General features: G+C 46.4%; 1 protein-coding gene across 1 annotated transcript; it reads right to left on the bottom strand.

Moving 5' to 3' along the window:
• Positions 1–5,498: 5,498 nt before the first annotated feature.
• On the bottom strand, positions 5,499–13,547 carry LOC100592567 (translation initiation factor IF-2). The gene is made up of 2 exons (XM_030797809.1): positions 11,506–13,547; positions 5,499–8,440 (listed from the first exon to the last, which is right to left on the bottom strand). Exon 2 carries the CDS (start codon positions 6,984–6,986, stop codon positions 6,339–6,341), a length of 648 nt encoding a protein of 215 aa, XP_030653669.1. The 5' UTR covers positions 6,987–8,440; positions 11,506–13,547; the 3' UTR covers positions 5,499–6,338.
• Positions 13,548–18,523: the final 4,976 nt, after the last annotated feature.

Consider the following 18,523-nt stretch of genomic DNA (forward strand, 5'->3'; position numbering starts at 1 on the left):
CATCTTTTTGTTTGTATGTATTTTTAGAAAATGTTTATTGTTTTCTGTGCAAAAAAAAATTAATAAAAGAAAACAAGAAAAAAAATTATAAATTTTTATTAAAAAATTAAAAAATACACTTATCTTTTAGACTAATCCACTGAAAAGTCCTAGAAGCATTAAACAAGCAATCTGGGCTCTTCTGTATCAATTTCTAAAGCAAGTTTTTGTTTGGTAGCATAACCTGGGTGAGATTTTTGATTGAAGTTATTGATGAGGATTTTCAATTGATCTTTTGTGAATTTGGTGTGATTGCACCTATGATTTGTTGCTACCATCTTGTGTGAAGAGGTGTCTTTGGCCATGCTAGAAGACAGTCCTGGAGGCTGAGCTACTGTCTGGGAGACCACTTACAGCTCATTTTTAAAAAGAAAGTTTGCATATAATACAACATAATTCACAAATCTAAAGCTTATGGTTTTCTGGGCTTTGACAAATGAAAACACCTGTGCAACTTCAACCCTTACTAGGATATGGATGAGGGTTTCTACCCGGAAGCACCAATATTCTAACAAACAGCTTTGCATTTTTTGAATTGTTCACTGCCTGTGAGGATTCCTTACTCCAAGTTTATGACAAATATATTCAGAAGGCATAGTCTACAATTAGTGTTTGGGTAAGTATTTTCATTGATTGTCTGATTATTTGCTGTGAATTTAAGTATGTTGATTTTTATGTAGTTGTCTTCTGCGAAACCTTGTGCCATTTTTTGTGTGGAAACCACTTGTAGAATAAACAGAGATTATGAACACACAGAGTTGGTTGTGATGGGCACATCTACCTGTGGCTGCCATTTAAGTGGAAGATGGAATCCGACTCTGGAGCATCGGCAGCCTGAGCTGGTGCTGGGCTCACACTGACCCTGAGAGTGCTCTATGTGTGCTTCACCTTATGAGGGGTGCGGCAGGAACAAAAATAGAAAAGTGTGCTCTACTTTCACATGTTACCAAAGGACAGAGGATACCACCAAGGAATTAGAAAACTATTAAGTGAGGATTTATTCTTCTTAATAGCCTTTCAAACAAAGAATTTGAAAACAAGATTCTACTCATCCCACACCAAAATGCAAACAGATATATTATTTTTTATATTCCCAGGATAATTTCAGTTTTACTTAAGCAACACTATTGCCCTGAAATGTCAAGTGGAAAAATAAATGTGAATAATCCCACCACTAACCTCCAGACTTGATGTTTATGTTATTTCCTTTTTAAAATGACCTTTAAAAAGTTATAAATTAGAAACGTGGAAAGTAGAATGGTTTCATGCAAGAAATACTGGAATAAAGTCCCTGTTCTGGCCCCAGAGTCTTAGACAAGTCATTCAGCCTTTCTAAGCGTCAGTTCTCCCATCTGGAAAACATGGGCATTCATCTCTATGGGAGCTTCTAGCTCTAACTGTCAGTGAGTTTCTGAAACTTGCCCAGGAAGGAGCAGCCCTAGTCCAAGTGCATGCCGCCCCTGTGCTTGCCTTTTGCCTGCTTCTTATCCTTGAGGTAGCCTGCAGCCTCCTCCTCATTCATCTCCTAAGCCAGTGCTACCTGACTTAGGAGGTAGGGAATATGTTTGGGAGGGAATATATTTGGGAATATGTTTCCAATTCTGGTCACATCTGAAAGAAATTTTTCCTGGAAGAAAGATTACATCTATGACCTGCAAAGCATTATGCTTCACTCTGTATTCCAGATCTTGTGTTTTTTTTTATATGGGAAAAGTTACCATTTTTCTTTTTTTTGAGATAGAGTTTCGCTCTTGTCACCCAACTAGAGTCCAATGGCATGATCTCAGCTCACTGCAACCTCTGCCTCCTGGGTTCAAGCGATTCTCCTGCCTCAGCCTCCCAAGTAGCTGGGATTACAGGCACCTGCCACCATGCCCAGCTATTTTTTGTATTTTTAGTAGACACGAGGTTTCATCATTTTGGCCGGGCTGGTCTCAAACTGCTGACCTCAGGTGATCCACCCACCTCAGCCTCCCAAAGTGCTGAGATTACAAGCCACACCTGGCATGATTATGTCTTTTTACATGAGAAAAATTTCTTGAGATCATAAGGAAAAAAAAATCCCTGAGCCAAAATAAGTCAACCAAGAAGAAAAAGAAAATGAAAAGTAAGAAAAATATGTATTTTAAAGAAAGTAAAGTGGACATAGCAATCACATTGAAATCTGAGTATAGAACAACCTTCATCTCTAAAATTTATATTTAGCCAACCACTATTCTAAGCAAGGTTGTGGTAGGAATACCTACCAACTATTCTAGGCCACATGTCACTTAAATTGGCAAAAAGTAAAGCAAAGCCATAATTGTGGTTTGATATTTTGGATATTCAATCTCATTTCAGTATTTGCATAGTCTCACATTTTGGAAAACAAAATTGTGGTGATTTCACATGTCTCTTCATATCACGATTATACTCAAAACTGAGAAACAAATGTAGACTAAAGAAGTAAACACTAAAGGGTGAGATCATGCAAGTTAAACAGATACGCTTTCTCAGGGAAAAGTCACTTAACCATCATGCACTGATATATTTTTGTGAGCTTATATGGTTCCAGTGAATTTACAACTTGACTAACATCACATGATTCACTGTGTACTGTAGAATATAATTAAATAGACATTTCCTGGTACAGAATAAATTTGCATATGAGTGAAACAAATGACGAAAATAAATAAAGTCTGAGGCCATATAATTCCACTGGTTACCAATTTATGTCTTCAGCTCTACACCAAAGCAAATATTACAACTCTGAACAAGCAAGCAGGTGAAGAATAGATTTGCTGTAACCTCAGATGTCAAAGAATGCATTTATCTCTGAAAACGTCTGTATTTTTTTTGTCACATTGTACTTTATTTAAAGGTGGCCACAGCATTAAAATGTCAGTTCGATTTCTACAACCAGAAATGGAAAATGAGTCAGTCAAGCTGAAGCAGAAGTTTCTAACAAAGTCTAAGGCATAGTTCTATATAACTAATAATAAGGATACAATATTTGACTTACTTAATTCCCAAACTGAGATCACTAAAATTTAAGAATATCTACCAAAACTTAAGGGAAATCTCAGAGAAACTTTAAAAATAACATTTTATTTTTTATCATTCAAAATGTTTCAATCAATATTCTGAGCCTAAATGTGTAGGTGAGTGCTTTCTCCATCTTTGCACACGTGAAGTGCGCCTGAACCATAGCCTATATTTCTCAAACACCATCACACCCATAGAACAGAAAGGAAAGGGCAGTTTCACCAGCTAGCCCCCACAAGCCACTCCCTGGGGTCCTCCCCAGCACCTGCTAAATTTGGGAGGCCTGATTTCAGAGGGCTGGATAATGAACTGGCAAAATAAACCCAGAAGAATCGTAATTACAGACAAAGGCAAAATAAACCCAGAAGAATCTTAATTACAGACAAAGACCAACTCAGGTTCCAGCGCAGATACACAGCCCATATCAGTGCTTTTGATGTTAGCTGCGGTTAAGGGGGCAGGAAAGGCTCCACTCTATGGTCAGTGGCGTGGTCAGCTCAGCGCCGCCACCTCGGCGGACTCCATCTCATCATGACCCTCCCAATCAGGCTGATGGTGTCTCCTTATGCCAGGTGGAAGGAACTGCAATCAAATTCTGACACGACCTGCAATAACTGGCAGCACAGCACGGCCTCCTTCTCAACAAATTACGATGCTGATCCCGGAATCAGCCATCCATGCCCATGGTCTTTTGTCCTTACGCTTTCAAAACGCCTCTCCTGCTTCATGCTTTCTAGGCTTGAGGACTTGGCTTAAGTGTGCTTCTTCTGAATTGCCGCTCCCTCTAGCTGACAAATCTTTTTTTTTTTTTTTTTTTTTGAGACGCAGTCTCATTCTTGTTGCCCAGGCTGGAGTGCGGTGGCGCGATCTCAGCTCACTACAACCTCCGCCTCCCGGATTCAAGCAATTCTCCTGCCTCAGCCTCCTGAGTAGCTGGGATTACAGGCGCCCGCCACCACGCCCGGCTAATTTTTGTAGTTTTAGTAAAGACGGGGTTTCAGCATGGTTAGCCAGGTTGATGTCAACCTCCTGACCTCAAGCGATCTGCCCGCCTCAGCCACCCAAAGTGCTGGGATTACAGGCATGAGCTACCGCGCCCCGCGGACAATTCTTTACACTGTTTCCAGTTGGGGCGGAGCGGGAGACACCATGGAGCCCACCTCTGCAGGAGGCAGGGCTTGGCTGAAGGCAGAGACCCCAACCAGGGGAAGGTGGACTTTGGGCACCGAACTTTAGGGAAAGCGCTGGGTCAAGCGTCTCCTCCAGAGTGGGCAGTTTAAAGTTAAAAAGGCCGCCTTCAAAATAGTTTTAAAATCTATACATTTACCCAGACATATACATTTTTCGAGACAGGGTCTTGCTCTGCCGCCCAGGCTGGAGTGCAGTGGTGCGGTCGCAAGCCATCTTCCCGCCTCAGCCTCCCGAGGAGCTGGGACCACAGGCCCGCGCCACCACGCCCGGCTAATTTCGTTTTGTGTTTGTTTTATTTTCGTTTGTTTGTTTTGTAGGGACGGAGTCTGACTGTGTTGTCCAGGCTAGTCTTGAACCTCTGGGCTCAAGGGATCCTCCCTCCTCGGCCTCGCCAGTTGCTGGAGATTAAGGCTTGAGCCTCCACTCCCGGCCCTATTAATTATTCTTAATTAAAACATTTCAAGGACGCAGTGTTTGGGGCCAGCGCGGCGTTTGCAGTGGCTGCTCCAGCCTCGGGGCCGCAGGTCACCGCACGGGCCCCATGCCTACTGGCCCGGCCGTCCTGCGGGTTAGCTCAGGGGAGTGCTCTGGAGAACCCTGAGCCCACCTCCTGCGCCCAGCCCAACCTCGGGTCCCCAGGCCCAGCCTCTGACACACCGCTCCCAGCGCGGCCACGCCACAGCTCCGGGCTGCGCTCCCCCAGGCAAAGGCGCCGCCGACGTGTCCAGAGCGGCCTCCTCTTCCAGGCGGCGCTTGTGAGTCAATGGAAAAGACCGTGGCGGACTCAGAAACCGCCTAGGATATCGCGGAAGCCTCCTGCGGGGACTTCACGGCTTGTCCCAGGAGCTTCTACAACAGCCTGGCATTGAGAGTAGAGTTATAATATTTTCCGCCAGTTTTTCCCAGCCCGGCCCCCAAGCGTCTGATCTTAAAGTCCGCATATCAGACTCCGGGGTCGTCCCTGCAAGGGCGCCAGGTCCCCGACACCCGCCAGGGAATCAATCTCAGTCCCAGGAGAAGGGCGTGGCGAGCGGGGAAATAACAACTACAGGACCCGTGACAGTGGCCAAGCCTTACAGGCCCCGCGTGCCTGCCAGGCGCCCGAGCCCACGCCGTCCAGGTTTCCCCACCCCCGCGGGAACCAGCTGTTCCCCCTGCACGGGCGAGGGCGCTGGGGTCACCCCCGCCGACGCCAGGCGTAAGCTCCAGAACCCCCTCCCATCCGCCCGGTCCCGGGAGCGCGGAGAGCCTGGCTCTCGCCTGACAATAAAGAAATCATCACAGACAGAAGGAAAGGGGAGAGAGGCTGCGAAGGGAGCGGCTTTAATCCGGGATCCGCCTCCTTTAATTCTCCAGCGCAGCGGCCCCGAAAGTGAGGTGGGAACGGGGATTGAGGCTGAGCTCGCTTCTTCCTTGTTTTCCGGGTCTCGCGCCTCTGAAGCGAACGGGGCCTGGAGGGGTGCTGGGGATCTAGGGAATGGCGTTGGTGGGTGACCGAGGGAAAGGTGGGGCCAGCCCCTGGGCCCCGGTCGGAGGAGAATTACGAGGCGGAGCCGCTGACTGCCCGCGCCTCACCCGCTTGGTCCACCCAACAGCTCCGCGCTAGACTCGCGGCTGCGGAAGCGGCGGGCCAGGTGGTGATTACAACCCGGGGCGCTATCCCTTTGGAACCTGACCCCTAACTCCGTTCAGTAACCGGATTTCCGGAAGCCGCGACCTCGAAGCCCCCAGCGTTTCTCCACCGATGGCGGAGCCGGGGCTCCTGAAAGCCTCGGAGCCGCAGCTCCAGCCTGCAGCGCACGCCTCGGCCCCCAGGGAGCAGCGCAGCGAGTCAGAGTACACCCCTGCATCCGGAGCATAGCAGGCAGGCCCCAGGCTGAGGACCTGCGACTTCGTGGGACTTCGGCGCCCGCCCCTCCGCCCCTCCAGGGAACAGAGGCAGCTCTGGAAGTCGGTTTAGCGCGGAGACCGCGACCAGAGGGGCGCAGAACGCTCCTCCCAGCGTCCTGGGCTCCGCAGGCACAATTTTAAAACCAGCGGCGAAATCCGAGTCCCACCGCCCCCCGGGGGTGGAGCGTGGCCGACTAGCCAAGCCCCGTCTCAAGCTCCGCCCGCTTTTGCGCCGCGAGGTCGCCTGGTGAGTTCCAGGACCTGTGGTCCCCCGGCCGCCGGCGCTCTCGGGTGTCTCCTGGCCGCGGCGGGAACGGATCTGGGCGCTCAGACGGCGCCGGGGTAGTTTCTGTGCCCCCGCCCGGTGGCCGGAGCCGCAGCCTTGCCCCTTCCCCACTGGGGCAGCGCCTTCCTTTCTCGAGGCCGGACCGCGCCGGAGCCCCAGGCCCCAGGCCCCAGGCAGCCCGGGCCGCAGCTGTCATGGAGAGGCCCGACCGACGCGCACGTGGGGTGCCCGGCAGGAGCCCCGGCCGCCTCGCGCCCTTCTTCTCGCCCACGACTGTGGCCGGCGGCGGCCTCTGCTTCCCGGACAAAGCCGGAGATGCTGCTGCGGAGTCGGCCTTGGGACCTGCTTCTTCTCTCGGCTCCGGGGCCCGCAGCCGTCTGGGCCCGGAACGGCTGCCCGGGGCGTTCCCTCTGGAGCGGTGGCCAGGGCTGATGGGGCGTGTGCGACGCGGGACCCCGAGCCCGGCAGCAGCCGCCGCCAAGCAGGGCAAGGACCAGCGCGAGCCTCTCCCCACTGCGGCCGGGGACGGCGTGGGGTGGGAGCCAGCCCGGGACATCCAGGTGGGATCGGCCACCGCTCAGGCGCTGTCCCAGGCGAACGCCGCCAGGGGCAGGCTCAGCACCGCGCAGGCCGCCGGCTCAGCGCAGAGAGGGGCCCCCGGTTTATGCCAAAAGCGTGTCTTCTCCAACCTCCTCCTTAAGCCCCTGCCTCATATGCTGGTTCCTGTCTCTCTCCAGTAGTTCCTGGGTGCCTGGGAGCAGAGACAGCCCCTTCTCCCCAAGCTCAGCTGCAAGCTTCAGTGACCTGGGCAAAGTCCGGTTAACCCTGCCCACCTTTTGGGGAGGAAGGCCGGTTGCTCCCCTAGCCTCCACTGTGGCACTAAGAGGCAAAGGTAGCCAAGCTGATCGCTGGTTTCATCTGCACCCACCCCCACCCCCACAGGTGATGAGATGGGCAGTGACAGGTGGGTTGGCAGCCGGACTGGAGTGGCATGGCTAGCTGCCCTGGGCACCATATTCCCTGCCTGTCACCACAACTGGCTGCCCACGTAGCAAAGCAAAGTTACAATGACAAGATCCAGAGAGGGGAGGCTCCAGCTGGAGATGGCGCTGCTGTCACAGGCCACCTGAGCAACAATGTGACAGCTTCTCATGGGGGCAGGCTCTGTCCCCAGTCCCTACCCCGCCCTGGCTTGATCCTTGTCGGTGTCTATTTCTTTGCCTTGCTCTTATCTCAGCCTGGCTTCCCTTCCAGGATGTCAGCTCTGAGAGTCTCTTGGTCCACGCTTGTCTCCATCTCTCCTTTCTCTTCCCCACTCCCTAAACTCAGGACCCAGTCACTCCTGCTCCTTACACACATACACACCCACACTAACATACGCGCACTCTCACACTCACTCTCGTTCCCCCCACACACACACACTCCCACCCTGCCTTAGACAGGAAACAAGTTTCCCTCCCAGAACCCTTATTAAGACCTGTGGGGAATGACCGGGATCTGGGCCCCCCGTAGGTCTGTGAGTGAGCCTGTGTGTGTGCAAAGGTGTGAGCCTGTGAGCATCCATGTGGCTGTGGAATTTAGAAAGCATGTGTGTACACACGTGAGTGTGACAGTGAAGTGTTGAGAGTTGAAACAGTGTGCATTTGGGGTCAGTGTGGTCTTGGTCGTGTGGGCACACAGGTGAGCTCCGGCTAGAGTAGAGGGATGTGAGTGACTCAGAGTGTGGAAGCTGAGCCCAGGGCAGATGGACAAATACATCCTTTGAGCTCCTATGGAGGCTGCCACCCCATACCTTGCTCACCTACTCCCTCTTTGTCATCCTGGGTTCCATCAAATCAGGATGGGGTGCAGGAAGGGAGAGTGAAGCTGCTGACCTCTGGGAAGGGGCCTGCACACTCCCTGGGCCTGTCAGCCACTGATCTGTTCCATGTTCCTATAAATACTTAAAAATCCTAACTGCTGAGGAGCAAGACATCCTCCGCCAGCCAGCTGGGGCTCCTGGCCTGGAAGCTGGTGGGGAGGGAGCTAGGGAGCAAGACACATGGGGGAGGGGAGGGGGGGTCGCATCAGCGAGGCTGGCATCAGGGACTCCTGAGTTCAGCTCCTAGTTTTGCCAAAAGTTAGCCTGGGTGCCCCAGTATGTCTTCATCAGGAACTGCAGAGCCAGAAATACCATCTATGCCTCTGTCCAAGGAAGCAGCCCTACCTCTGCCTGAAGAGAGAGACTCCCCCACCGACATCCAGCTTTCTGCCCCTCTAGTCACGTCTCTCAAGTAGGGGTAAAGAGAGGGGTCTTCTTGCTTTTTTTTGTAGTGGGGAGCGTCTCACTGTATTGCCCAGACTGTTAGCTCTAACTCCTGGCCTCAAGTGATCCTCATGCCTGTAGCTCCCAAAGCATAATAACAATTACAGGTGTGAGCTGCCACACCCAGCAGCTTCTTACTCTTTAAACGCCAGACAAAATTCTTCTGGAGTTCCTGGAGCGGATTGTCTCTTTGAACTCAAAATCTTTCCCAGGACACCTTTATCAATCCATCAGGCTCTTTCTGGATTGGAGACAGAAGAAACTGCAGCTCAATGACCCCCTTTGCAAGAGCCCCCTCTGCAGCCCTTGAGGGGAGTGAAAACATTTTCATCTGGCCTCACCCCCATCTGCAGCCAGCTCTTTCACTTCTAGAGCTGGGCTGGTTGTGATAACCTGGAGAAGGGGGAATTAGTTGGGATGACTCACTTGCCGGAGCCCATCAACACTGGCCCAGGCTTGTGGCCAGATGCCTGGTTAACCAGCCCAAGAGAGCTTCCTTTCTCAGGAAGAGAATGATTATTGATCCTCTGTACCCACTGCCCAGGACAGTGTCAGGCACACCACAGGCCCTTGGGCATTTGTGTGGCATCATCAGCCTTATGCTTGTATCACCAAGTCAAGCCTTCCCAATAGCAGTTGGTGGCAAACTCCAACTCCTAGTGTCAGAAGGCATCACAAAGCCCAGATGTCCTGGCCTCCCAGCTCAGGCAAGCCCAGCATGGACACAGAAACCCTTGACACTGAGCCAATATCTCTTCCCCCTGTATGGCTTGAATTTCAGATATATTGATGTTGAGCCCTTCTGGCCCGCAGTGGGACTCCCCTTGGCCTTACACAGGTAATGCCTATATCCTGGCCTAGGCTTTTCCAAGAAGCCAGACTCTGGGAAGGACCTGGAGTGGAGGAAAAAACAGGCAGAGGGAACCCCATGAGGGGCTCTGGCTGTGGAAACTTGCCCCTAATGGGGCATCAAAGCCAGGCACGCAGGGGCTCCTGCTCTGCCAGAGGTTTGAAGTCAGGACTACAGCTTCCCATCTTACTCTTGGGATGCAGGTCAGCTGTTTTCAGATGAGAGAGTCTGAGGTTCCAATTTTATAAGATGAGAAGAAGGGCTGAGGTGATGCCCATTCTGCCACTTGGCTGAGTCCAGAGCTGTGATGAAGAGGGAAAAGTCACAGGGCAGGACAAAGAAGGGGGCTCAGGGACCCGGGAGTTTTCCTTGGCAGAAGTCAACTTGCCCCACCCCTGAGAAAACTCTGACCTTCTCAGCTGCCAGGGAGGAAAGCAGGGACTGGGGAGGAGGGGACAGGGAGAGGGAACAGTCTGGTGCTCTGTGCCCTGGGAGAGAAGTCTGATAACACCAGTGACTCAGGAAGGGTTAAGAATATTTCTAAAATAGCCAAGCCATAGCCTAAACCAGTCCATGAATGCCTCTTCCAGAGAGCAGATCTGTAGCAGGAAAAGTCAGCCTGATCTTTGCCCCACTGCCTGCTGCCTGGTCCTGGCTGCTAATTAAGCCTCCTACCCTGTCCCTTTCACCAACTCCTGTCCTAATGGGGATGGCGAAGGAGTAGTCAGAGGAGCCAAATCTCCCAGATCAACAGGGAACTCCAGCTGGGACCAGGAGCACTGGGCCCAATGCCTCCCCTCCCCAATCCACACTCCTGGTCTGAGTCAGGTAGAGGACGTAGGGGTACAGACAGGCAAAGTGCAGGCCTTGTGCATGGGATGGAGGCTGCCAGGAGAGAGCAAGCGAATTCTCCCACCCACACATATGCATGGCCAGCCATGATCAGGTGGGACCTCCAAGATCATCATCAACTACTACCTTCTCCTAGCTCTTTGTGTTCCTTTACTTAGGGCATCTTGGAGTGAGATGGGCAGGGAAGGGTCGAGGGAGCCCCTTCATGAACAAACAATATCTTTGTTTCAGGGGCAGGACTGGGTACATAATTTGCAGGACCCAGTGTGAACTGAAAATGGAGTCATTTGTTCAAAAATTGTTAAGAATTTGAAGGCAGTGAAAACATAGCATTAAACCAAGTTCAGGTCCCCTCTGAGTGTGGGGCTTTTGCCATTGCACAGGTGGCACCTCTATGAAACCAGCCTTGTGCAGGGGTTTGGTTTAATGAACATTTACTAAGCGCCCACTGCTCAGCTCTTCTGGCTCTGTAATATGGTCTGGCTCTGTGTCTGCACCCAAATGTCATTTTTAATTGTAATCCCCTCATTTTGGGGGAGGGACCTCGTGGGAGGTGATTACATCATGGGAGTGGTTCCCACATGCTGTTCTCGTGAAACTGAATGAGTTCTCACGAGATCTGATGGTTTTGTAAGTGGCCTTTCCCCTCTTCGTTTTGCACTTCTCTCTCCTGCTGCCATGTGAAGAAGGACATGTTTGCTTCCCCTTCCACCATGATTGTAAGTTTCCTGAGGCCTCCCAAGTCATGTGGAACTGTGAATCAAGTAAACTTCTTTCCTTTGTAAATCACCGAGTCTCGGGTATTTCTTCATGGCAGTGAAAATGAACTAATACACTCTGTGACCTCAGAGACTCCCTCTCAGTGACCCTGTTCTCAAATGTATGAAGATGGGTTCTCAAATGTATGAAAATGTATGAAGATCTCTTTCTAAACATGGAACGGGGGCTATCTGAAGATATAGGTGATTAATTTCTAATCATAACTAAGGTCTGAGTCCTGAAGACCTTCCTCTGGAGCCTCATTAAATGTAGTTAATCTAGATGGGTCCAGGTGCTGCAGGTGATTACCCTTATCTTGTCTCCTGCAAAATCATGGGGGTTTAGAGAGTTCTTTTAGACCCCCTCTCGTATGGAGGTTTGTTTTCTTCTTTTTTCTTTCCTGCAAGGACAAAGTGAATTCTGTGATGGTTTGTGTAGCATTTTTTAGTTTATTGACAAAAATTGAGGCTCAGGTTAGTAGACTACATTTTTAATAAAACTTTCTAGACAAAGAAATGCAGCTGAAACTGTTCCTTTGATACCAGTTTCCAAATCTACACAGAGTTGATAGCAAATTTTTCTCTTTATCTTTCCCTGAATTGTATATATTCATATAAATGCTCTTAAATTATTAGTGCAACATGGTGGAGTGTCATTACAGAGAACGTCCTTAGTATAGAGCATAAATCTTCCCACTGCCAACTGGGCTCTGGTCACAAAGCGCCCAGAGCTGGCCTTCAACTTCCACTTCTCGGTTCTTTTGCTTACCTTTTCTATTTCTAGAATGGCTTTGTCATTTCACTTGTCTGTCTGGTAATATCCTACTCCTGTAAGAATCAGTGAGTTCTTGGTACATATTGGTCTAAATTTGCCTCCTGTTTGAACCTGTTTCCAGTTTTCCAGGCAAGGTTGATTTATCTGTCTTCTGTGTCTCCATAACAATCTTTCCAAGCATAATACAGTAAAAAGAGAGCTGATTCATCATGTCCTGTCCGTTTCCCTCTGGAGACTTGGGAGCTGATGTGAGGGTACAGGTATGCCCCTGTATGGTCGCCTTTGTCAGTTTAGCACAGTTTTCAGTATATAATTGTTCTCAGGTGCCATTAAACTGGACCTGAATAACTGAAGGATGGAAAGTGTTCAGGAATCACCAGGATGCTTCAATAATTCATCCTAATTAGGGATATGGGGAAACTTTGCATGAGAAAGAAGGTTTTTTTTTTGGAACTTTGAGGATAAATTAAAATTCAGTAGGCAGAATGATAATATATGTTGATAATTTTTATTTTAAAATGTTCATTTTTACCATTTTGATATAATAATTTATTTTTTAAGAAAAAGGCAGAAACTGCTGCTTATTAGAAGACAGATTTTATTGACTTTTATACCCCTAGACTTGTTGCATATCAAACCTATATAAAAACATCTATAAATCAAATCGTTAATTGCTCCTAGTATACTAATTCTATATATGGATGTAATGTTTGATTCTTCAGGAGCTTTAATAACTTGAAGGCACTTTGATTGCTTTAAAATTATTTCTCTTGTATTTGTTTGTATTGTATCATTAAGCAAAAGTACAGAGTAAGCAATTAGTGTGATTAATTCCTCTTCTATAATACAGTAAAGCATTGCCTCCCTAGACCAATTCTCTAGGATCCCTGGAAGACATCTGGCATCCAGCAAGTCTTCACCCCTCTTTAGAAAGCCGTGGAGAAACTGGAGGCAATTCTGTTAATTATTTGCCCCTTAGAGGCAATTCCATTAATTACCCTCCCGCACCTAACCATGACACAATTTCTTCAGTTACATGTAGAATGCTGTTATGTGTCTCCTGGCCAGACCCTTTATTTCACAGATGTGGAAATTGAGGCCATGAAGGATGAGGTAATTGTTCAGAGTCCACATGACTAGTTACTGCCCAGAGCCTGGCCTGGACTTCTCTCTTGTTCTGGGGCCTTGAGTTCTCTCCCTCTTCTTTAGTACATATGACCAGAGGTAACATAATCTGATTACCAGATGGTTATTTTCCATCTTTTTTGTTTGCATTATAATAGCCATTTTAATGGGTATGGAGTTGTACCTCACTGTGGTCTTGCTTTCCATTTCCCGTATGACTTGTGATATTGTCTGCACATATTTTAATGTTTATACACTAACAGAGCTGATTACTAGGGGTGTGTGTGTAAGTGGAACTGTGTGGCTGCTGAGTGGCTTCCCTATGGGATGATCAGCCAGAACCCGCTATTGTATTAGGGGAATCCCCAGATGTCACCGTCTATGGGTCTTTTTCAGTTTTTATGGGTACATAGTAGGCATGTATATTTATGGGGTACGTGAGATATTTTGATACAAACATATAATGCATAATAATCACATCAGGGTAAATGGGATATCCATTATCTCAAACATTTATTATTTCTTTGTATTATAAACAATTCAGTTATACTCAGTTATTTTAAAATGTACAAAAAAACTATTGCTGACTGTAGTTACCCTGTTGTGCTATCAAATAATAGACCTTATTCATTGTAACTGTGTTTTGTACCTATTAACTATCCCCACTTCCTCCCACCAACTGCACTTCCCAGCCTCGAGTAACAACCATTCTACTCTATCTTCATGAGTTTAATTGTTTTAATGTTTAGCTCCCCAAAATGAGTGTGAATGTGCAAAGTTTATCTTTCTGTGGCTGGCTTATTTCACTAAAAATAATGTCATCCAGCACCATTCCGTGTTGTCACTAATGACAGAATCTCATTCTTTGTTATGGCTGAATAGTACTCCATTGTATATATGCACATTTTCTTTATGCATTCATCTGTTGATGGACACTTAGGTTGCTTCCACACCTTGGATATTGTGAATAGTAATGCAATAAACATAGGAGTGCAGCTATCTCTTTGATATACTTATTTTCTTTTGTGTGTATATATCTAGCAATGAGATAGCTGGATCATATGGTAGCTCTATTTTTAGTTTTTTGAGGAACCTCCAAATTGTTCTCCATAGTGGTTGCACTAATTTACATTCCCACCAACAGTATGCAAGGGTTCGCTTTTTTCCATATCCTCACCAGCATTTGTTATCACCTGTCTTTTGAATAAAACCCATTTTAACTGGGGTGAGATGATATCTCCTCATAGATCTGATTTGCATTTCTCTGATAATCAGTGATGTTGGTCACCTTTTCCTAAGTCTATTAGCTTTTTGTATTTCTTCTTTGAAAATGTCTATTAAGATCTTTTGCCCATTTTAAAATCAGATTATTAGATTTTTCTCTGTACAGTTGTTTGAACTTTTTATATATTCTGGTTATTAATGCCTTGTCAAATGGATAGTTTGCAAATATATTTCCCCATTTTGTGGATTTTCTCTTTGTTGATTGTCTCTTTTGCTGTGCAGAAGCTTTTTAACTTAATGAGATCCCATTTGTCCTCTTTTGCTTTGTGCCTGTGCTTGTGGGGTATTGCTTAAGAAATCTTTCCCCAGTCTAATGTCCTGGAGAATTTCCCCAATGTTTTCTTGTAGTAGTTCAACCTACCAAGATTGAACCATGAAGAAATTCAAAACCTGAACCGACCAATAACAAATGATGAGATCAAAGCCTTAATAAAAAGTACCAACAAAGAAAATCCTGGAAGCAATAGCTTCACTGCTGTATTTTACCAAATATTTACAGAAGAGCTAAGATCAATCCTATTCAAACTATTCCAAAAAATAGAGGAGGGAGGAATATTTCAATGCCTGATACTTAAACCAAAGACACATTAAAAAAGAAAACTACAGGCCAGTATCCCTAAGGAAAATTGATGCAAAAATCCTCAAGAAAATTTATAGGCAAAACAAAGTCCACAACATATTGAAAATTATTCATAATGACCAAGTGGAATTTATGCCAAGAATGGAAGGATGGTTCAACATAATGCAAATCAATGTGATCATCATATCAACAAATGAAGGACAAAATTCATAATAATGTGAATTGATGCTGTAAAGCATTTGATAAAATTCAACATTTTATTGTAAAAACCCTTAAAAAAACAGGGTATAGAAAAAACATACCTCAACACAATAAAAGCCATGTAAGACACACTCACAAGTAGTATCTTACTGAATGGGAAAAAAACTGAAAGCCTTTCCTCTAAGATCTGGAACAAGAGATGCCCACTTTCACCACTCTGCCTCCTGAGCTCAAGTGATTCTCCTGACTCAGCCCCTCCCAAGTAGCTGGAACTACAGGAGCATGCCACCACACCTGGCTAATTTGTGTGTGTGTGTGTGTGTGTGTGTGTGTGTGTGTGTTTAGTAGAGATGGGGTTTCACCATGCTAGCCAGAATGGTCTCAATCTCCTAACCTTGTGATCCGCCTACCTCAGCCTCCCAAAGTGCTGGGATTACAGGCATGAGCCACCACGCCCGGCCCTTCCTGTCTTCTTCTAAGCTCTCCAAACTGTTCCAACCTCTGCCCATTACCCACTTCCAAAGCTGCTTCCACATTTTCAGGTATCTTTATAGCAATGCTCTACTTCCCAGTACCAATTTTCTGTATTAGTCTGTTCTTGCACTGCTATAAAGAACTACCTGAGATTGGGTAATTTATAAAGAAAAGAGGTTTAATTGGCTCACAATTCTGCAGGCTGCACAGGAAGCATAGCTGAGGAAGCCTCAGGAAACTTACAATCATGGCAGAAGGTGAAGAGAGAGGTGGCACGTCTTATATGGCTGGAGCAGGAGGAAGAGAGAGCAAAAGGGGGAGGTGCTACATACTTTTAAACAATCAGATCTGGTGAGAACTCACTATCACAAGAATGTCAAGGGAGAAATCCTCCACCATGATCCAATCACCTACCCCAAGACCCTCCTCCTACACTGGGGATTACAATTAAACATGAGATTTGAGTGGGGACACAAATCTATACCATTTTCATAAGGTTAATATTAAAAATTGTTTCCTTTCCTATATACTAGCAATGAAAAAATTGGAATTTGAAATTTCAAACGCAATGCTATTTACATGAGTACCCCCAAAATGAAATATGTAGGAATAAAGTAAACAAAATATGTACAGGATCTATATGAGGAAAACTTCAAAACTTTGATGAAAGACATCAAAGAAAACCTAAATAAATCAATAGATATTTCATGTGCAAGGATAGCAAGACTCAGTATTGTTAAGATGTTAATACTCCCCTTCTTGATCTATAGATTCAACACAATTCCAATCAAAATTCTAGCAGGTTATTTTGTGGATATCAACACATTTATTCTAAAGCTTATATGAAGAGGCAAAAGACTCAGAGTAGTCAAAATGCTGAAGAATGACAACTCAGAGGACTGACACTACCCAACTTTAAGACTTACTATCCAGCTAAATAATTGAGATAGCATGGCATCAGTGAAAGAACAGGCAGATTGATCAATGGTTCCAAAGAGTGAGCCCGGAAATTGACCTATGCAAATATAGTCAGCTGAGCTTTGACAAAGAAGCAAAGACAAGTAAATGAAGGACTATAGTCTCTTCAACAAGTGGTGCTTAAAAACTGGACATCCATGTACAGAAAAAAAAAGAATCTAAGCTCAGACTTTATATCCTTCTTGAAAATTAAAACTCAAAATGGATCAAAGATCTAAATGTAGAATGCAGAATCGCAAAGGACAGAAAACCAAACACTGCATGTTCTCACTCATAGGTGGGAATTGAACAATGAGAACACTTGGACACCAGGGGCTGGGAACATCACACACTGGGGCCTGTTGTGGGGTGGGGGGATGGGGGAGGGATAGCATTAGGAGAGATGCCTAATGTAAATGACGAGTTAATGGGTGCAGCAAACCAACATGGCACATGTATACATATGTAACAAACCTGCACATTGTGCACATGTACCCTAGAAATTAAAGTATAATAATAATTTTTAAAAAATTTAGAAGATCAAAGGAGAAAATCCAGGTGGCCTGGGTTTGGTGATGTGTTTTTAGATACAGCTAAGGGCAGGTGCAATGGCTTACACCTGTAATCCCAGCACTTTGGGAAGCCAAGGCAGGCAGATAGCTAGAACTCAGGAGTTTGAGGCCAGCCTGGGCAACATGGTGAAACCTCATCTCTACCAAAAATACAAAAAATTAGCAGGTGTGGTGGTACGCATCTGTGGTGCCCTACTCGGGAGGCTAATGCAGGAGGATTGCTTGAGCCTGGGAGGCAGAGATTGCAGTGAGCTGAGATTGTGCCACGGCACTCTAGCCTGGGTGACAGTATCTTAACTCCTACAGTTAAGATACAACCAAAAGCACAATGCATGAAAGAAAAAAATTGGTCAGTTGGACTTTATTAAAGTTAAAAACTGTTATGAGAATGAAGATGGGAGCAAGAGATGGGGAAAATATTTCCAAAACACATATTTAATAAAGGACTTGTATCCAAAATATACTAAAGTCTTTTAAAACTCAACAGTAAGAAAATGAGCAACATGATTAAAAAATACCAAAAAAGCCCGGGCACAGTGGCTCACGCCTGTAATCCCAGCACTGTGGGAGGCTGAGGTGGGCAGATCACAAGGTCAGGAGTTCGAGACCAGCCTGGCCAATATGGTGAAACCCCATCTCTACTAAGAATGCGAAAATTAGCCGGGCATGGTGGGGCATGCCTGTCATCCCAGCTACTCAGGAGGCTGAGGCAGAAGAATTGCTTGAACCCAGGAAGCAGAGGTTGCAGATCATACCACTGCAGTCCAGCCTGGTCAACAGAGTGAGACTCCATAAAAAAAAAAAAAAAAAAAAAAAAAAAAGAAAGAGAGAGAAAGAAAAGAAAGAAAGAGAAAGAAAGAAAGAGAGAGAGAGAGAAAGAAAGAAAGAGAGAGAGAAAGAAAGAAAGAGAGAGAGAGAAAGAAAGAAAGAGAGAGAGAAAGAAAGAGAGAGAGAGAAAGAAAGAAAGAAAGAAAAAGAAAGAAAGGGGAAGGGAAGGGCAGAGCAGGGTAGGGCAGGGCAGGGCAGGGCAGGGCTACTTGGGCTGAACTCGGAGGGTCACTTGAGCCTGGGAGTTTGAGGCTGCAAGGGAGCAGTGATTGCGCCATGGGTGACAGAACGAGACCCGGTCTAAAAAAAAAAAAAGAAAAGAAAGAGAAATAAGCTATCAAACAATGAAAAGACATAGAGGATACGCAAATGCATATTGCTAGGGGAAAGAAGCCAGTCTGAAAAGGTTATATATAGTATGGATCCAACTATATAACATTCTGGAAAAGTCAAAACTATACAGATGGTAAAAAGATCAGGGGTTGCCAGAAATTTCGGGGGAAGGGGATAGATGAGTGAAGTACAGGGGATT

This window comes from Nomascus leucogenys, chromosome 18 (assembly GCF_006542625.1).
Source record: "Nomascus leucogenys isolate Asia chromosome 18, Asia_NLE_v1, whole genome shotgun sequence".
In the NCBI taxonomy this organism is placed as follows: Eukaryota; Metazoa; Chordata; class Mammalia; order Primates; family Hylobatidae; genus Nomascus; species Nomascus leucogenys.

What these genes read in the sequence shown, in the direction of transcription:
- LOC100592567 (XM_030797809.1), bottom strand. Translation starts at nt 6,986, where the DNA reads ATGTCCCGGGCTGGCTCCCACCCCACGCCGTCCCCGGCCGCAGTGGGG.